The sequence below is a fragment of the Drosophila novamexicana genome, unplaced genomic scaffold (genome assembly GCF_003285875.2).
Source record: "Drosophila novamexicana strain 15010-1031.04,08,12 unplaced genomic scaffold, DnovRS2.1 tig00001415-arrow-arrow-pilon, whole genome shotgun sequence".
NCBI classification, from domain to species: Eukaryota; Metazoa; Arthropoda; class Insecta; order Diptera; family Drosophilidae; genus Drosophila; species Drosophila novamexicana.
In genome coordinates, this window is record NW_020824856.1 from 114,760 (window position 1) to 135,761 (window position 21,002).

The following is a 21,002-nucleotide window of genomic DNA, read 5'->3' on the forward strand; positions in this document are numbered from 1 at the left end:
TTAATTGGCTGCACAATCGTCACATAATCGCTGTATAACAGTTGCATGCCAATTGTAAGGCAACACGCATTGTGAACGAAATGCCGGAAGCGAGTGAGTGGCCTGAAGTGTGAGAGAAAGTGCTGGATAGGCTGCGGTGGAAATATCCAGAATTGCCCCGTTTACAATTTGACAAAACCCGTTTAGGAAGCCGAACGGGGCCAACAAACAAAACGCAGCTGCTGCCACTTCCCGCTTGCAGGAAGGAAAACGGAAGTGTGTAATTTAAGCAGCGGTAAGCGGCGGCGGCGGCGGCCGCGTTGGCGACGATGGCTGCAGCTACAGCAACAGCTACATCAGCGGCAGATTCAACGGAAACCTGCAACCAAAAATGCAGCAAGCTGCAAAAGCCACCAAGAGTTGACCAAATGACCAGCAAACCAAACCGAACTTCAACCAACGACAAACGTCACAGGTGTCTGCTGCCAACAGCAGGTTGTGTCCGCGAGTCTGTGTGTGTTTGTGAAGTGTAGTACCAGGTGTGGTGGGCTGTTGGGCTGTGTAGCCGGTTACAAGCCCAAGCCCTGTAATCTGTGCAATAGATTGCAGGGTATCGAAATGTACGTACTTATAGGGTATATAAATGAGTACTTGGTTGATTAGCTAATTTTCCAGTACCTCGCCCATGTATCCAATGAGGGCTTCATAATAACCCTTTCCGAACTCAGCTACAATTAAGGCTACGGCCAGTAACTTTTATGCCTTATGCCCAACACAGGCAAGAAACTATCGATTGCAGAATGCATGTTTCAATGGATTCAATAGCAGCTTATCGATACTTTCGATAGTTAAATCTTTTTCCGCTACTATTTCACACTTACAGTAAGTCTATCAATCAATCGAACCGACATTATGTCAGTTATTTAGGATGCTAGTCAGTCAGTAATCAATCAATCAGCCATTCACGAAGCTAGTCAGTTGGTCAATCAGTCAGTCAGCCAATCAATCAGTCATTCAGTTAATCAATCAATCAATCAGTCAGCTAGCAGTCAGTAAAACTGTCAGTCAGTTAGTCATTAAGGAAGTTAGTCAGTCAATCAATCAGTTACTCAGCAACTCAATCAGTCATTTAGACCATCAGTCAGTCAGTTGGCAAATGAGCCATTCAGTCAGTCAATCAGTATGTGAGTCATTAAGGAAGCTAGTCCACCAATCAATCAGTCAGTCACCCAATCAATCGGTCAGTCAGTCACTAAGTCAGTCAATCAGCCAGTCAGCTAGTCAGTCAAGATACACAGTCTTGTGTGTTATGTGTGGATAACCGTGCCTTAAAGCTCTATTACAGGGTATCTCACAGTTCAACACACCCTGCCACCTTCGAGCCAGCTGCAGCAGCTGTTGTTCTCCTTTAACTGGGCCCCACAATGACACAAACGAGTCGGTACTTTGGCTCTTGGGTACTGCATAAATCGTGCCAAATTTGTGCGTTCAAAAATGCCAAAAAGAAAAACCAAAAATTGGAACAAAAAAATCCCATCTAATGCAGCTGTGGGCAGGGTGATTGGTGGAGATAGGGGGGGGGGGGGGGGGGGGGGGGGGGGAGAGGCAGGCGAGAGATGAAAGGAGCTGAGCAGAACATTTATGGGCAAAACAAATGGCTGGCAAGCAGCTGCTGGCAATGGCTCAAGTGCCCATAATGTCATAGACGACGTGCAGGAAGCTTTTGTTGTTGTTGTTGTTGTTGCTGGTGAGGAAGTGTCACCGGAAACCGGAAGTGCGGCAGATAGCAGGCAAGCAAGCAAAAGTTGGCTTCATTCTCCATTCATGCAACGCATGAAGTACGAGCACAAGCAACTGGCACACAGGACGACGACCGGGCCATCTATCTAGCTCGTGAGAGAACTCTCGCGGTCTCTCTCCCTCGCGACCCTTACGCTCTCTCGCTCACGTCTCAGTTGAGCAACAATTTACTTAAAAGCTTGCACTTAAACAGGATAATGTGGAATAAACCCAGTCTAAGTAAAATAATTATCTCAGCTATCAGAATTATCTAGATACTTCTGTTGGTTCATGCCCCGGAATCTGAGACTAACTAATAGACTACAGTTCATTAAGTCTCTGCTTTATCTAACTCTTCCAACTCAGGACCTATTCCAGTTGGAGTTAGGACCAACTTCTTCTTGAAAACTGATTCAACAAATTGGAAAAATACATGATCAGGGTATCGAAATTGAGCAGGTGCATCTTTCATATCTCTAAGGATATATTCGGTAGGCCGAAGATTTAATACCCTTGTATACATAAATCTCCTTTGAATGCCTCGATCTCAGGATCTATTGCTGTCAGGCATCTTAAACTTGGTATCAACAGACATTTATGCCCAACATAGCTAAAGCACTTTTTAATTTGCATATATTCTTAAGGAAACGCTTGGGAAACAGAAATGCATGATTTGAGACTGACGCATAATTACAGAGAATTTCTTTGCAAAATTCGCCTTTGAACACTTCAGCTGGCTTTCTATGCATTCAAAGAAGTTTGTTTTAATTATAACACACTAAATAGAGCATTTATCATAACAAAAAAAAAAAAATAAAAGCACACAACTGGATGAGTCTCAACTCTTTAGACTTCTCTATGCTTTGCTCTCGAGCTGCGTGCAGCTCAAAGAGATATGTAAATGCTTTTTGCAATTTGGTTGACATAGTTCTCGGGCGCAGCTCAAAATGAGTATTATACCTTTTATTTTGATTATACATTTATTTTCTTTACTTTTGTCTGTTGTTGTTGTTGTTGTTGTTGCTGTTGTTGTTGCTGTGTTTTGCATCGCTGGCTGCCAAAAGGTTTCATTTTCCTCGTTTTTTTTTTGTGCATACCCTGAATCTATTGAAAATTGTTTGCAAAGGCTATGATGGGCTTGTGCATGCGTATGTTACAAGCAGAAGGAGGCATCTAAGCAGCAGCGTTTATCTCGATGATTAGAAGGAACATAAAGCTCATCTCCAGTCGATAATTGCACCCATTCTTATAAAATCGATAAATATCGATGTTTGAGATTTTGCTTTTAAGCATAGCTCGAGAAATATGAGAGCTAGATAATCCAAATTCGCTGTTTAGGCTCTCGTATAGCATATACAGCTTGAGAATATTTCATATTTTGGTTACCTTCCCCCAAAACTGGAAGAAACGCATTTTCAAAGGTAGAGCCTTGCGCTTTGGTATGCACACACTTTTGCATCTCATAGTAAATACCTGAAAATTCCATCAAGATCGCGAAATTAATACGAAATACATTTCCCGCGCCTGTGTGTGCTTCGACCGTCTATGTGTGCGTGGAGGGTATCTGCTAGTCGGGCACGCCCGTCTAACGCGCTCTTGTTTCCTATATTTTGTGTTGTTTGTTTTTGCAGCTGGTTGCGCCTTTTGTGAATGTCGCAGATTTTTGTTCAATTGAATGCATTTCATTTCATTCGTGACGACGGGCGGCAAACGGACAAATTTCTTAATTGCAACTCGGGCATACGCTTTTCATTTTTCCATGCACCCCCCCCCCCCCCCCCCCCCCCCCCTGCCCAGCCAGCCTTGCGTATTGCAGCTGCGTTTTCTTTTTTTTTTTTTTTTGTGCTGCGAGTAAAAAATCCAGGCCAAAGGCAGCTGAAATGACAGAAAATGCGAAAATCAAGCAAGCAGCTGGGCATGGGGGGCGTGGCTGCTGGGGCAGCTGCCTTTCATGGTGTGCCTATTGGCCGCTGGCTGTTGCCGCAGTTGCAAGTTGCAACCTTGAGAAGGGCGCAGCGAAAAGCAAAAAAAAAAAAAATTGAATTTAATTCAAATTGAGCCGCAACAACAGACAAAAGTAGCAGCAACAAATAACTTGGCATAGTTGCGCCCCCTCTCTCTCTCTCTCTCTCTCTCTCTCACTCTCTTTGTCTCTCTCTAAGTTTTTGTGTGTGCGTCTAAAATAGACAAGTTTATTGCCAGTTTGGAGCTTTGGGGCAAACAATGACGAGGCCAAAAGGGTAGACAAGTGCCTGGCCCATGTTGTTGCTGCTGCTGTTGCCTGCCTCCCCCCCTCTTTCCCGCCCCCTCTCTCACACCCACCCACTGTTGCTGTCTCTTTGTGGCAAAGGTCAACTGTTGTTTGTGGTTGCTGCTGCTGCTGCCAGCCTCGCATTCGGACCAGGTCAAAATGTGCTTGCATAGGCTGACAGTTGCCATGTCTCTGGCAGGCGGCCTTGTAATAGTTCTTGTTGTTGTTGTTGTTGTTGCTGTTGCTGCGCCTAGATCTCAAGGTGACAGTTGTCATTGCAAGAACTTGAGCCTGAGGCTCTCGCTCTCGCTGGCTTGGACCATAGTCGACTGTGCCACATCAGCTGCCACAAGTGCCACAAACGACTCTCAGCTAAATGAACAAGTCTCCAATTTGCAGCTATATAGAATGTGTTGCAAGCCACATGCCCAAGGCTGACAGAAATACACTCAACAGTTCTTGAACATGACACAAATCCAAGAAAAACTAGTTACAAAACGCATTAATAAACATAATAAACCGTTAAGAAATGGAAAAATCCATTTTCGTCCATTTTAGAGAAAGTAAATGCACTTTTAATTAATTAATTAATTAAACCTATCACAATTTATTTTTAAATATATTTTTCACATAATATTCATGTCAAAATTTAATTAAATTAAAATTTGCAAAAATTGCTTAACATATTTTCAAAATGGGTCAATTTAGAGAAAAATACCTGAAAGAAAAAACAAATTAGCCTGACTCTCATATATATAAATGAATATGCTGACATATAAAGGACAGCACGAAAATAGATTGTCAGAAAAAATGCAAATTGCTAAAGCGGGTCAAAATCAAAAAAGGCCATGGCAAATGTTTGAAATATTATATAAAATAAATATAAATCAGCGTAAAGCATTTCACATGAATTCGAATAACTTCGCCTGTCGCAATTCGCGAACAGTTTTGCTAGAATTTAGTTGGCAGCAAAAATTTTACAAAACCTTTCTAAATTGACGAAAATTTGGCTTGTAAATTGGCTAATTGCAGCTGTATAACAGTCATTTGTATAACAGTTGCACGGAGACAGCTCCAATTACAAATTCAACGCTCGCATTTTTGCGGCAGCTATTTTGGGGCGTGTTTTTTTTTTTACTCACTTTTTTATGACGCCCACAAAAAGCGGCCAACACAATTTTTGTGGCCAACTTTTGTGTAAAAAGTTTATGTGCTGCTGGCAGCAGCAGCGACGTTGGCAGCGACGTTGGCAGAGGCAGCGGCAGCGGCCAATTAGGCAAGTTTTAAGACGCGCCTTATGGAGCCTAATGGCCGCCTTTTGAGCTCAGGACATTGGCCTAATCAACAGCCTCAGCCATAAAAAGAGCAATAACAACAACAACAACAACAACTTTGGCAGTAAATTATTTTGCAATTTCGGCGCTTGTCGCTTTGACCTGGCGACCAATTAACACCAAAAATTGCCAACTGACAAAAACGCCAAAACAACAAAAGAACAAGAATAACACGGATAAAAAATCATTTGTGAAAAGTTTAATTGAAATGAATCGGCAATAACAAAAAGCGAGAAACAACAGATTCAACAAAAAAAAAATATTAAAAAAAAAATGCATTAACAAGTCGACTTTGAAATACCCTTGCACTAAGATTTAGACAGAGTGTTTGGCAAGCTTCTATCGTGGCCAAAATTCCGTCAAAAAGTTGGTAGTTAAGCGAGCGAATGGACTAGCTACAGCTACAGACATTTGGCAGAGGCTCAGCGATTCACTAACATATAGAGAATCAGAATTATATATGGATAAAGAACAAATGTAATAAATGTAACAAATAACAACAAAATTATTCAGCTACAAGTCGATGCAAATCGATTTGCGTGGGTTTCAACCCTAAACTTCGTGGGAACGCTTAGCCTACTTCGTTATGCAAGCGTCGGGTTGATGCCAATGAAAACGTCATCACGAAACGAGCATATCAAGTGATAATTGCTGCTAATTTGAACCAGCAACTTCTCGCTTACTAGTTCAAAGCTCAGACAGATAAGCTACGCAGTCTAATGACGTCACGTTTGTCAAATGTCTCCGTTTGTTTTTTGATGTTCTTCAAATCATCTCTACTACTTGCTACTTGAGGGTCACGTCATCCAAATTGCCGTCTTAGGCCTAGATTCACAGAGAGAGAGCCTCTTTAGAAATTTCAACTACCTAGCTCTTAAGTTTGTGCTTGAATTTTAGACCAAACTTTTCTCGGTTAACTAAATGCTTAAGTAATCCCAACCGATTTCTTGCAAGAGGCTTATATTCAGGCATTAACTTGGACAGTGCTCAACAGGCTAAGCCGGAATATATATTTTATATAAACTTATTATTCATTTGCACAGCTGCCACCTCAAAGCAACAAAATTATAATACTCCCGGGGCCTAAGAGAAATGGAAAATAAGTCCAAGCTAAAGTCTGCCATAAAAGAAAGACAAATAGAAAGGAACAAGTTTTTGGCATAAAAGCTGCTTTCGGCCTTCATAATTATGCAGCATACGAAATTGCGAAATTACCTAAAAGAATATAAAACTTAATTGAGTGAAAAGAAGAACATTTACGACGAAGTTGAGAGAAGCACAGAAACAACAATGGCAACCAATTTAAAAGGCTGCAAATAATTGAACTACTCGCGGTAGCAAACTGCAATTGAAAATACTTTAACTATAATACTTTAATGGGGAAACTGCTTGAACTAAGTGCTAAACGACTTAGAGAAAGTTAAGCTGTAGCTCAAATGAAGTTAAGCAAGTTGATGCTCGACAAAGGTCGCATTGAAAATGAAAGAAAATGAGGACGCAAAACCCGAGCACACATTGATTAAGAAAACAACTATTCGATAGACGCTCTCGCGTGAGCGCAAGAGAGAGCGACGCTTTGCAATTCCGCTTTGTGACCCATATTCGCAAACGTTTTACAAAACCGAGAGCCTGCTTGTAAAAAGAAATAGCCTCTAGACCTAATCTAAGTGCAAAGAAATAAATGGAGACTTAACAGGATCTAGAATTTGGCAAGATGAGCTGAGTGCTTAACAGCTTAAGCGCTAACTCTCAGCTGTAAAGGGCATAATCATAAGAGCATAATGTGAGATACACGAGATTCCTTTAAGAGTTTGCCAGAGTTGCTTTGAGGGTCATGTGTGTGTGTGTGTGTGTGTGTGTGTGTGTCCTTCCCCGTGTGCGTTGCGCGCACCCGACACGTTTTCATTGTTTGAGATAAAATGAAATTTAATGGCAACGAGACGGGGAATAGCCGCCGGCCAGGACAGCACGAGGCCAGCAGCGGGAGCAGAGGCCAAAAATTGAAACAGAGCGGCTATGAATTTTCAGTCAGAGCTAAGACAATGGCCTCAGCGTGGCCCTAACAGGCACGCGGAGAGGCTTCAGAAAGACAGCGAGAGAGAGAGAGAGAGAGAGAGAGAGAGAGAGAGAGAGTGTGTGGCAGAGCGAGCGAGCAAGTGCGTCCCTGGTACAGTTCTGGGGGCTAGTTCCAGTCCCCAGACAAATGAAACAAACAAACAACAGAAACGAAGAACAGGCTGTGCTCGTGGATGGGGCAGCAGCCAGGCAAATGTTCGGAGGATAATTGAATGAAAATTCATTCGTGTGCTTTTCGATTTGGGACAACGTTTTTTTTTCTTCTCTCTCTCTCTCTCTGTCTCTCTCTTTTCTGTTGTTGTTGTCAAGAAAATTCTAAGCATTTCCGTTGCGACGCTTTGGCGGGGGAAAAGTATTTACATGTCGTTGTCATTTCCAAAATAAAAGAAAACTGAGTTCAAGAGAACATGTAGGTTCGCGAATGCACGACTGCCGGATGCCCTGTAATACGCCCAAGTAAATATACCACACAATATGCGGTTAGAACTTGTTATTTCTCTTTTGCTGTTTCGAGTTACAGCTGCCTATGCGAATCTTTGAGAATCATTTTGCTCTCATTTCTAGCTAAGTATATACAATTTAAGCTTAAAAAGAAACTTTCATAGGTTTGAACCAGCTTTCTGCCTTATATATGAACCCAAGTTTTGATTAAATCTCTCGTCTTTACTTAACTGCATATAAATAAATGTTTATGTTTAAAAATACATAAATTTGATCTTAGATTAATGCAATGAAGTGCAAAAGATATTTGTAGATTTCTGTTCGTGGTCTTCACATAAGGTATTTTATGCTAAAAATGTTCGGGTTTCGATTTGGCTTTCTTTTCTTAGGGTTCGATTTATTGTAAGGAAATAAATTGGAATTGCGGATTCGAACCAGCTGAGTTGCTAATCGTTTCGCAGCCACGATGCAAATTATATTTAAAACTATCGGCACTTGCCGATGGACTGCCCATTTTTCGTGCACAATTTTAATGGGCACAGGGTATCGGAGGGGAACAACAACAAGAACAACTGGGACAGGCCGAAAAACTGAAATCGAATTACAAGTTTGTCTGCTGTTTTGTGTGTGTTGGGCTTGTTGTGCCGCTTGCAGCTGCTGCTGCTGTTGTTGTCTTATTTGTTTAATTTGTCAACGCTGCTGGCAGGCGCCAGGACCCAAAGAGCGAGCCACCAAAGCGACCCACCGACCGCAGTTGCTCCCTTGTTGACTGACAACACAGAAACAGTTGGCAGTCCAAACCCAAGTCCGAACCCGAACCCAACCAGTTCCAGTCGCCACATCAAAGCCCCAACGTGGTATGTGGCAACAAGTTGCTGTTGCTTTGGCTAGCAAAAGAATTTGCATAAAAATTCATTGGATGTGTGAGGCGGAGATGGCGGCAGCAGGGGCAGGGCCCGGACCTGGGGCTGGGCCAGGGCGAAACTGCAGGCGAATGCGTGGCATTGTCCCAAAAGGACTCAGTATAATGCGCAAACACTTGAGCCCCTGGTCAGACCGAGCGATTAGTTTGGCTTTGTAGCCCATACACACTCACACTCACACACACACACACACACACACACACACACACTCCCACTCACATCGCTTCGGCTCGGGCTTAGCCTCAGGCTCTCACTGTGGGCAGCTTTGGGACCCAACTGAAGCATTAAATCAACAAAATGCTCTGATTTGATTCGAATGCCATTCAAAGGCTTTGTTGCTCATTGGGACCAAAGCGAATCGATCTAATAAATGTTGTTTTAATTCCAAAAATATACAATATATACACCTGGCAATTAGAATAGCCCCGATAAACAATCGATTTGCAACTCATTTCAAGTAAGCTGGAAATGCTTTTCGAAATTTAAAAAAAAAGAGAACTAAAGGAAAAAGGTTATTAACAATTGTCTTCAACATTTTTCTATTGAGTTGCTTTTCTTTTTCAACAATGTAAGGCCCTTGAAGAAAAATCTGCATTCCTCACGAGAAGTTGCTGGTTCAAATCCTTTATAATTTGTTACTATACTCCTATAAAAGTAAATTAACTATAAATAATATTAAAACAAGAATTGAAAAAAAAAATTGAGTGTTAAAAATGATGAAAGCCAAGAGAAAAGTCACTGGTTCGAATCCATTTGTAATTTTTATATGTACAGTAATTTGTGATAATTTATAAATAAATAGAAAATAATAATGAGAATTGAAACATAAATGGGTGTTAGCAATAATGACACCCTAGAGAAAAGTCACTGGTTCAAATAAATAAATAAATATAATAAAAATGTTCCTTAGAGATAGCTTGTCATGGAGAGATATAGCATATGCATAAATATAATCCACAAATCCTTAGACATGGATTGACATTGAGAGATACGGAATATTCATGCATATATGCTTGGCTTCGTTTCATATATGTCGCTTAAGATTTGTGTCTGGGTTTGATGCGATTTGTGCAAAGGTCGTTGAGTAATTTTTCGTTTTAGTTTTTTTTTGTTTTTCACTTTTCACTTTTCGCCGTGAGCTCCTTGAAGTGTCACAATCTACGCCAAGCTGTTCGAAAATTCCCTTTTTCAATGCCAGGCGGCAAGTAATTTACAATATCGATGCGGATGCGGATGTGGCCGCAGCCTTGGCTGAAGATTGAGATTATCATGAAGCTGGCAGCTTTTAGCTGCTTTTTATATTATTCAACAGCTGCAGCTGCTGCCACTGCGACGCAGGTGCGGCAAGAGCCAGCCGGTGGGGGGGTGGGAGACGGGGAGGCGCCGGAGAGACGAAGACGGAGACGGAGACGTCGGAATGTGGCGTGGCTGGCGACGTTGTCCTCATTACTTAAAAGCGCGCCAATGCGTTGCCCGTTTGATTGAATGTGCTGGGCGGGGGCGTGGCCCGACGTGACTTGGCAAGATGCGGGCGTATTGGTGAAAACGACAAGCCAAATCAGCAAGGTGGGCGGTGGGCGGTGGGCGGGGTGAGGGCAGGCAAGGGGTGATTGCCAGCACGACTTGCGGCACACGCGGCGTATGCGCAATATTCACATTTGTAAACAATTTGCGGGCGAGAAATAACGATTGCAATTCACATAATTACTTATGTGCGGCGAGCTGAAGAAAGCTTACACTCGATAGCAGTAAAATTCATTTATCAAATACTTTTCCCTATTTTTCTACCTTGAACCCAATGAAAATGGAAAATGGTTTTGTGCAAATGTTTGTAACAGGCAGAAGGCAGCATCTCCGAGCCCGTAAAATATATATATATATATATATATATATATATTTGATCAGCATCAAAAGTCGAGCCGATCTGTCTATCTGTCAGCCTGTCTGACCGTCAGTCCCGACCTCCATCCGCCCGTCCCTCCATCCGTTCCTCTGCCTGTATGTCTGTCTGTCCGTTTGTCTGTAAAGCGTTCAGCTAGAATGCCTCCTCTGTGCCCCTATCTGTGCCTTGTTAACAAGATTTCTGAAGGGATTAGTAACAACAAGCGGTTGGTCGCTGGTTCAAATTCAGCACTTTCTTATTTCTCTATTTGCTAACATCAATTGAACTAAAAACGCAATAGAAAAAGAATTTAAAGTAAAGAAAGAAATGCAAAATAAGACAATTTTAATCAGAATCAGAATGAGATGTAGATTAAAACTATGAAACAGCATTTCATCATCGAAATATTATTATTAATATTAATAATAAGAATTAAAATAATGCAATTATTTTTTTGATATTGATTTCAACTCGAATGAATTGAGCTTGTGTTCCGTGGCAATTGATTTCAGTATAAAAAAAATGTATGTTGTTTCAATAGACTAGAACAGAAGTTTGTTTTCGATTTGTGCAATTGAGTCAGAATGTCAAAGAGAGCAAACGGCAGCCGTTAGAAAAAAGAAAGTTTTGCCAGCAATGGCAGACTTTGAATATATTTGAGACTATTATCGAAACTATTTGAATGCGATGCACAAACTTGTAAGAATTCACCGATCAAACTGAATATTTATTGCTCAAGTTGTGGAAACTTTGATACGATTTGGCCAAGATGAAATGAATTTAATAAATCAAAGTAATTTATTATGCATGAGTACGAACTTTAAAGACCCTCTGGCATTTGGCATTTGGCATTTGGCATCAATATTCAGTTTCTGGCATAACTGAATGCTAACGACAACTAAAGCTATTCGAACTTGAATGCTTGACGGCCATTATGTATTAGTGCATGAAATTGAATTGCTCGCAGGCAACAGATACGAAATACCCTTGAAAATACAGATACACAGACAGATACAGATACAGATACACTCGCAGTTCCGGGCGTCGTTTCGCCTTTGGACAGTTGCTGACTGCAAGGTGCTTCAGGGAATGGCCAATAAAAGCCACAGCATAAAAATATGAATTTTACGGCTGCGTATTTAAAACGACAATGAGCACACACACACACACACACACACACACAGATACGCAGTCAACACATGGCGAGTTCTTAAAGCATAAAAATAAAGTAAAAACTGAAGCCAAAAACGTTCGCAAGAGCCAAAGCAAAGTAACAAATGCGCTCAATGAAGCTGAAAAGCAACAGAGCAAACGAAAAGCCAATGAAATTGGAAAATGAAATGGAAAAAAAAACTTCAACAGACAGTGCTCTGTGTGTGTATGTGTGTGTGCGCCGGATATAAAGGTAAAGATTTTGCTGTGCGTTTGGCAGCTGCTGAGCATGAAAATGAGCTTTTGTATTTTTATGCGCCACGCTAAATAAAAAACAAAGCAAAGCAGAAAAACGAAAAACGAAAAAAAAACAACAAAACAACAAATAACGCTCGCAATAAAATCAGCGCAATAAGCAAGCAATGAAAATGAGACGTCGAATGCGAATGCGAACGCCCAGATACGGGCCCAAAGCCATCGACAGCATCAACGGCATCGACGCACACACAGATGAGCAATCATAAATATTAATGCTAAATACATCAGAGTCCCCAGTTGGGGCGAGAGCGAGCTAGAGTAGGCGCCCGAGCAGGGACGGTTGTGTGGGCGCCCGAGCAGGGACAAGCTGGCAGGTCGGCGGGAACCAACCGATGAGCAGGCAGACGAGTATGAACAGGCAACATGGTGCTCCAACTGAGACAAGCAAGAAGCAGACGCCAGAGCAGAAGTCGAAAGAGCAGACGTCCGAGTAGGGATCGGCGCCCGAGCAGGGACAGGCTGGCAAGTCCCAGAGAACGAACTGACGACAAGGCAGATAAGGCAAGAACAAGTGAGTAGCAGATGGCTGAGCAGCAGAAGGGCAAGTAGACGTCCGAGTTGAGATCGGCACCCGAGCAGGGACCGATGGGTAGGCGCCTGATCAGAGATGCTAGCAAGTCGGTTGGCGTCCGAGCAGGGACAAACTGGTGGAAGGCCGAGCAGGGCCCGGTTATGTGAACGAGTTGGCACTGACAATAACCACGCGGATATCATTTGAAATAATGACAGACACGATCGGGTCCACAACAACAGCAACAACAAGAAGGGAAGATGGAAGCTCAGCTATTTATAAGTACTCGGTTTTATGCTAATGTGTGGCAGCTGATGACTGGGGGCTGGGGCTGGTGCTGGTGTTGGTGCTGGGACTCCGGGCTGCGGGCTCATAAACAACGGCGAACATAAATCTCAGTATGCCAGCAGGGGCAGCGGCAGCAAAAAATGAGGAAGAGCAACAAGAGAAACGGGAATCTCGGCGCCGCGGTGTCGTCGTCGTTGTTCTCGCTTTGATTTATTTGCCAGCGTGTACAACGCTGCGTATGCGTAATTTTTTTCATTCCTTTGCTGGCTTCATTTTGATTTGACTACCCGAGCGGGAACTTGCCGCCTCATATCAATGACAGCGAGCGACTCGACTTTGCATTTAAAAGTAAATTATGCCACACATTCCGATTCGCATTCGCATTCGCATTCACATTTCTTCATCACTTTGCGAGTGCCCTTTGTTTATTTTCGGCTGAAGGTTATTTTATTTTTTATTTGTGCAGGGAGCACCCCATCAAAAGCACACACACACACACACACGGACAGACAGAGCGAGAGAGCGGCAGCACAAACACGGAATCTATTTGCATAATTTTAGGGGCAACTGTTTGGATTTGGGATAACAAAACTAAACCAACAACAAGCTCGGATAATCAGCCATAAAGCTGCTACAAATTTAAATACACTTATATAAGTAATTTTATGTTTGCACGTGCACTGCGCAAAAGTCAATCGCTTCTTTATTTTTATGCCAAAGAAAGCAATATTCATAGAGCCCAAAAAAAAACAAAAACAAAACAGCAGCAAAGTAGGCCAGTAGTTGGAAATGATTGTGCATATTTCATGGCGCCCGGGCAGGGCTATGCACGTGTCCCACTTGAACAACGTTGGCTAACAGCAAAAGTGGTTGAATTTAACTTTTGTTTTTAATGAATTGCGGCCTGTGCGTTAAGTAAACATGTCTATATACACCCAAATATGAATTATGCAGGGACTTGAACTATGCCAGCTTAGATTATGAAACAAACAGCTCAAAGAGAGAGAGAGAGAGAGAGATTAGTTGAAATTAGTCGAATGCTGTAACTAATGCCTAAGTATACACATGTGCGTGAATATGGAATTCAATGCAATGTAAGTGTGTGGCACCCGAGCAGGGACTTAAACTATTTTAGCATAGATTTTGAAACAACTATTAAATAGAAACAGATTTCTCAAAGATTTCTGTAACTAACATTCAATATATTCAATATAATATAAGAGAGTGGCGCCCGAGCAGGGACATTCAAAGATGTTCAACAGCGCCCAAGCAGGGACTTTAACTATTTCATCTTAGATTTTGAAACAAAGAGCAGCATTTTGAAAAGATTACTTAAAAGCTGTATTTAATGTCTATATAAACATAGGATTTCATTCATTCAATATATGATTCAACATTAGAAAGCGGCGTCCGATCAGGGACATTCAGAAATCTTCGTTGGCGCCCGAGCAGGGACATTCAAAGATGTTCAACAGCGCCCGAGCAGGGACTTGAACTATTTCATCTTAGATTTTGAAGGGGAGAGATTAGATGGAGAAAGATTCCTAAATATGCACAAGAGTTCACTCATTCAATATTCGCGAGAGCAAGTACATTCGAAAATCTTCGTTGTCGTCGTCATTTGCCCAAATCGAATTAGGCTCAACTGCAAAAAACAGGATAAGTAGAAATGGATTAAGCCCAAATGAATTGAGAGACATACTCTTCTGGTGCAATGTGTGTATGTGTGTGTATGTCATGCAGATATTAAGTATGCGATTGGCGCCCGAGCAGGGACTTTAATGACATCAGCTCGAAATCGGCGGCTGCGATTAACAGTGGTTGAGTCTTAACGCAATCTATAAAGTAAAATTTAATTGAATGTGCAAGAAATGTTAACAATAACTGAATATTGCAAATAACTGTAAGAGTGGAAGAGTGAAAAAGTGAAGAACTTGAAAGTGGCGCAATTTGATGCGAATCCCGAGCAGCCATTCACAGTTGAGTTTAGCCAGGGAAAAGTGGAAAAGTGGGAAAGCGGGAAAGTGTAAGAGTTGACGCGTGACTATCTAGTCGACGGCATCTGCCAAGCTTAAATAACCCACTTCAAAATTGTTGTTGGCACTTTAAAGATCTAGACATTGAAATCTGACATTTTGATTTGCGGCACTAATCGCATTATTTCGCACCACTGTGCAGATGTAATGTATGAGAGTGTGTGTGTGTGTGTGTGTGTATTTTGGCCGCTGCCCTTCAGCTTCTTCTTCTGCTTAGCCTCACACTTGCTCCTTAAGCACTCTACGCCACGCACTTTTCTTTTCACAAGTTGCTTTTGTGCGCTGTTTGTGTTTAATTATGGATGTCTGTGTGCGCGCGTGTGTGTGTGCGCGCGTGTGTGTTGTGTGTTTACATATGTGCGTGGTGTTATTATACAAGGCGCTTACATTGCCATTCTCGTTATTGTTGCTCTGCTCTCCCTTATATTCTTCTTTTCGTTCCTACTTCTTCTGCTTCCTCCTCTCGCTCTTGTTTATACGATGGGTCGTTTGCTTTTGGCCAAAATACTTGAGTTCGTCTGGCCTTCTGGCTTGCTGAACATTTAAAATTCATATTAAAACTCACACACATACACGCGTATGGCTTGCCGGAATTATGTACATATAGAAAATTTAGGCAACGCTTCGTTTGTCTTGGTGCTGACTTCCGTTTCCGGTTTGTAAACAAATGGCGCCAGCAGACGATTAATTATTGTTGATTTCTGTGCCAGTGTCTATGTTTCTGGCAGGACACGTGCCACAGTCCACGTCAAATGCCTAACACGTATAGCCACACCAAGCCCCGCTCTGCACTGCCCTCCCTCCAGCCACACCCCTGTATCCACTCTTCGTTGTTTGCAGCACAAACAAACATTAGAACTGATAAATCGTTTGTTAAACATTTGAACTATTTTGGGCGTGCTTTAATTGCTTTAGTTGCTTAATAATGTCACATTTTAAGCGTATTTTACGTGTTTATCGATTTATCGATAACACCACAATGGCATGCAAATTGAACTTGACTTGTGTGCAATTGACCTGTCAAAAGCTGTGCCGAATTTCTTGTCGATTCATTTGTCGATAGCTATTTTTAGTGGGAATATAATAATTATTCTCGATATGTGGGATATCTTTAATAATATCGGTGGACTTAGATAAAAAACCCGACTAATTTATCTATATTTCATTAACTGAAGTTAATCCCATTTTCTCGCTTCTCCAAATAATCTTCTTAAGTTATCGATAAAACGATAGAATTAAAATTCCGCAAATTCTCTAGCCTTAAAAAACAAAGTTTATTCTCTAAATACTAGTGGGTTTTAGAAAGTTTTGCATATTTTATCGATATACTCATATTAATATGTGGAAGGCAATAAAATCAGCAAAGTCAATTTATATACTTATTGAAAATTGTAATCGCTTTCGATTGCCCATTTTATGTCTGTCGAACCGAGAGATCAACAAGAGACCACACTATTTGCTTTGTATACTTATCGATAACAGAGACCTCAAAATACATATCCTTTTATCGATTAATCGATGAATTTATGTATCCAATCTATTCTTCAAGCGAAGGGCCATATTTGTCCCTTCAATGATTTAAATGTTTGCTATATGAATTCGATTTGTTTCATCGAAACTTAGTACAAATCTAAGCAATATATTTTCTTACATCGACATTCGATTAATTTATTAAACAAGGGCATCTTACTATTTTATTTATTCATACTAACTATCGTAAAGGCACATTTGTGTCTAATATTAGTGCCTTCGTAGAGATGAAAATCGTTCTCTTAGCCAAATTCGATTAATTAATCTATCTGTATCTTAACTATTCAATAAATTCATCTATTGCATGGGCATATTTGCTCTTGCCGTAATTAATATTTGTGCTTTCGTATTATGATATTAGCTGTTTGCATTCATCAAATGCCTTATAGTACTAATCGATAACATTTAATTATCGTTATCGTGTGGTAATTAGCTTGCTGGCAATGCATACAAATTAGTTAATTTCCATTCATATTTGTGTTCCAGTTACGTTATTGTGATTATTTCTGCAACAATTACATTTCCATTCACATAAATCCTCATTTTAATTGTATATCGATAAATTTTTAATCACAATTGCGGACAAGCGTATTAGTAACATGAATGTTATTGGGAGCTGCCTAATTCTATGGGCACACTGGCCCCCGCCCCCGCCCCGGGGCCACGCCCCTTTGCCATTTCACACTGTTGTTGCCTTTGTTATTTGTTTGGCTTTGTTGTTGTGTGAACTATGCAAAAGCTGTCCTATTTTGTTGGCCTATCAATAAACCAATTTTCGCACAATTGCAGTTCACAGGCATGTGTGTGCGTGTGTGTGTGTGTGTGCGTCTGTGTGTATCAAAAACCACAACGTGGCACATTTTGGCAAGTAAATGTGTTATACTTAGGTGGGTCACACACACACACACAAGCACGCACACACACACAAGCACGCACACACACACATACGCACACACGTGAGGACCGTAATTAATGATTGAACACACACACGCACTCGTTCACACACACACACTCACACAGAGAAACAGGCGTAACGAGCTCTCGCCCAGCAAAGTATGCTACAATTTTCGTTGTGGGCAACAAATATGCTGCTCATTATTTTTAGAGCCGCACACACACACACACACACGTACACCACACGCACACCACACGCATATAAATTATGTTTGGGCTTCATTATGCGGGCTGCTTTTATGGCGGCAGCCAAGAGTGTGAGGGCGTGCCCGCTGCCGGGCGGTGGACTATGGGTTGAGGCATTTTGGGACGCGCTTCAAGGCGCCGCATTAAAAATCAATTCACAAACTTTGCACGTAGCTTTAAGTGAAGTATATGTGTGTGTGCGTGTGCGTGTGTGTGTGTATTAAGTGGGCTGTGTATTGTGCGGGCAGCAGCAACAGCTTTCGAAGCGGCTTTGATGAAGCTGCTGCTGTTGCCAACTTTTTCCCCTGTGCAGCTGCCAATTGCCAATCTCTACTAATCTCATGCGCTGCCTTTCTCTCTCTTTGCAGACGGCAGCTGGTCAAAATGGAATGACCAGAGCTGCTTTTGGTGACCCACACACGTCGTCATCGTAGCCAACGGAAGATGCTGCAGCAGGCAGCAGCACCACCAACAGCAGCAACAGCAACAGCAGCAGCAGCAGCGACCGGCGCCAGCAATGGCCAGCGACGTCGCGTGGCAGCTAGCGACAGCTGCAGCAATTACAACAATAAAATCAACAATACCGGCAGCAACAAATTGAAGGCACAGCAAATGCATTCCAACGAGGAGCCGCCCATGTCGGTGATCGTGGACAGCGGCAACCAGCAACAGCAGCAACAGCAGCAGCAGAAGCTGCGTCGCAGCGCCAGCGCCAGCGGCAGCAGCGGCCAGCAGCGGCTGCGCAAGACTAGCTCGTGCAGTGCAAGTGCCAAGACCACGCCCACGCCGCACTCGCGACGCCCACATCGACAGCACTCGAATGCCTCCGATTCAATGCACAAACAGCAACAACAACAACAATCACAACAACAGCAACAATCACAGCAGCAACAGCAACAGCAGCAGCGTCGCTACCAGCAATCGAGTCGCGCTGGCAGCAAGGAGCGCGGCTCGGAGACGGCGCGAAGGCGTGGCACGCGTCGTCACAGTGGCGCCTCCATGCAGAGCGAGGCGGCGACGGCGACGGGAACGGAAAGGGCCACGGAAAGGGGACAGCGCAGCGGACAGCGAGCGCGTGGCACCAGCTCGGCGGCCAGCTCCTCGACCGCATCCAGTTGCAATGGCAGCTGCAGCTCCGACGATGGCGACTCGACGCATTCATCCTCCTCGTCATCCAGCTCGTCGGGCGAGCCGAATCTGCCCTATCCGGGCTTCCCGGAGATTGCCATGAAGGCCCTGACGCAGTACACGCGGCCGCGCAACTGGTGCCTGATGCTCATCACCAATCCATATCCTTTTTTTATTGCAAGCAAAACAAAACCCAAAACCCACAAATGGTTGGGTTTGGCTGCGGCTGGGGCTGAGGGCCGAGGGCTGAGAGCAAGGGGTACGCCAGCGGGTGGTCTGTCCTTCGGCAAATCCTTGGGGAGGGGGGTGGCGCGTCCTTGTCATATATTCGCGCTGCATTTCGCTGTTGCTGCCTATTGATTTTTACCGTCTGCTCGTGTCCTTCCTAGCGCATCCTGTCCCGCCTAAATGTTAACAGACACTTATATTTGCGGGTCCAGCAAGATAAGGACTTAAAATGGACTATCCAACTCCAAAGTAGCTATGAATATTTCAGTCCGAGATCAAGAATAATCATTAATAATTACATGATTAGATTCATATTTATAATACCCGCTGTCGAGTATAGAAAATAGTCGCATGCCTCCGTTGTTTAATTTGCGTAATTATTAAAAAAAACATTCTTAGCGTCCATTTGCATCACAAAAGGTATGTACATTTATGAAATTTCTTTTTCCTTGCTCCAACCATTTGGGCTGTGCATCAAAGATCAGTCAGTCAATCAGACGATCAGTCGATGAGTCAGTTAGCCTATCACTCATCTACACATGTAGTCACTCAATCTGTCAGACAATAAGTCAGTCAGTCAATCAGTCAGCCAATCAGACAATCAGTTAGTTTGTCAGTCAATCAGTCAGTTAGTCAGTCAGGTATTCAGTCAGCCAATCAATCAGTCAGGCAGGTAATGAGTTAGTCAGTCAGATTGTCCATCTGACATTCAGTCAATCAATTAGTTTGTCAGTCAGTCAGTCAGGCAGTAAGTTGGCAAATCTGGCAACCAGTCAGTCAGTCGATCGATCCGCGGCACAGTAAATCAGTTAGCCAGTCTATCAATCAGTTTGTCAATAAGTCAGTTAATCAGTCATTCGATCAATCAATAAGTCAGTCAATCAGCCTATCACTCATCCACACATTAAGTCATTCAATATCTCAGACAATGAGTCAATCAGTCAATCAGTCAGTCAGTCAATCAGTCGATCAATCCAAGTCAGCTTTTTAGCATATCTGAATTGTTGTTTTCTTTTTTTTACTTTAACTAAAAGCTAACTGTGCAAGTAAAGTTCTTAGCGTGGATTGAAACTTATGTAGAAGGAAATTAAAAGAACTTAAAATATCTTAATATACATTTTTTCTAGATAAATACTTTCCTTTAAATTTCATTCCAGTTTATTACAGAGCAATCTCTTAAAGACAACTGCAAATAAGTGTATAATATTCCTTCAAAGTGCCAAAACCTTTCTGATAGCTAAAATGCCCCTACTCGCTTACAGCAAGCGTAGGGTATACGCAGGTTTTGGGCCTTGAAAAATTTGCTGCTGTTTTACGTTTTATTTATTTATTTTTCTTTGCCTGCCTGTTGCAAAATTTATGCTGATGTCTGTAAGTGTGTGTGTGAGTGTGTGTGTGAGTGTGTGTGTGTGTGTTTGTGTATGTGTGTGTGTGTGTGTGTGAGTGTGTGTGTTCGCTGTGTGTGTCGCATAAATAACAAGTATCGGCGTGCGGCGGCTCATCAGCGGAAGACGCTGCCAGGGTTGCCAGAGCTGGCAGAGTTGCCAATCGCCATTTGCAGTTGCCGCTTCCGACGACGCGTCGTGTACTTTTTGCGCCTCGTCATTTGCAGTTGTTTCGTATCTTCGCGTGTTGTTTGTTGTTGTTGTCGCTGTCGCCTGGGGAGATAATGTGCGCCAATCAGCGAGGCAGCGCCCCGCCCCGGAGGCGGCCGCAGTGCCTGGCACGCCTCTGGTATGTGCATGAAAAATCGCTTTGCATACTTTCGGGCGCACTTCACATTTAATTTAACCTGAAATTAAAATTGACTGACGTTGATATTTAAGACGGAACATATTTCATACATTAAAAGCGTCTCACAGCCAGTCAGAGACACGCTCTTATTGAGTGGTTAGTTATGCAGGCAGCTGTCCCCGAGGAACACAGAAACAGAAACAGAAACAGACGAGCAGCCGGCGCCGAGTTGATTGTAAATTAAGGGAGTATAAATTACTTTGGGTTACCCA

General features: G+C 42.6%; 1 protein-coding gene across 1 annotated transcript in view; it reads left to right on the plus strand.

The window, feature by feature from the left end:
* Positions 1-18,123: 18,123 nt before the first annotated feature.
* The window catches only part of LOC115767588, a gene marked incomplete at its 5' end in the record, with an annotated part of 54,641 nt that continues 51,762 nt past the window's right edge, over positions 18,124-21,002 (plus strand). The window contains one exon of the mRNA XM_030711874.1: positions 18,124-18,929. Within this exon, the coding sequence (XP_030567734.1) occupies positions 18,124-18,929 (806 nt within the window). The remainder of the gene's footprint in view (positions 18,930-21,002) is intronic.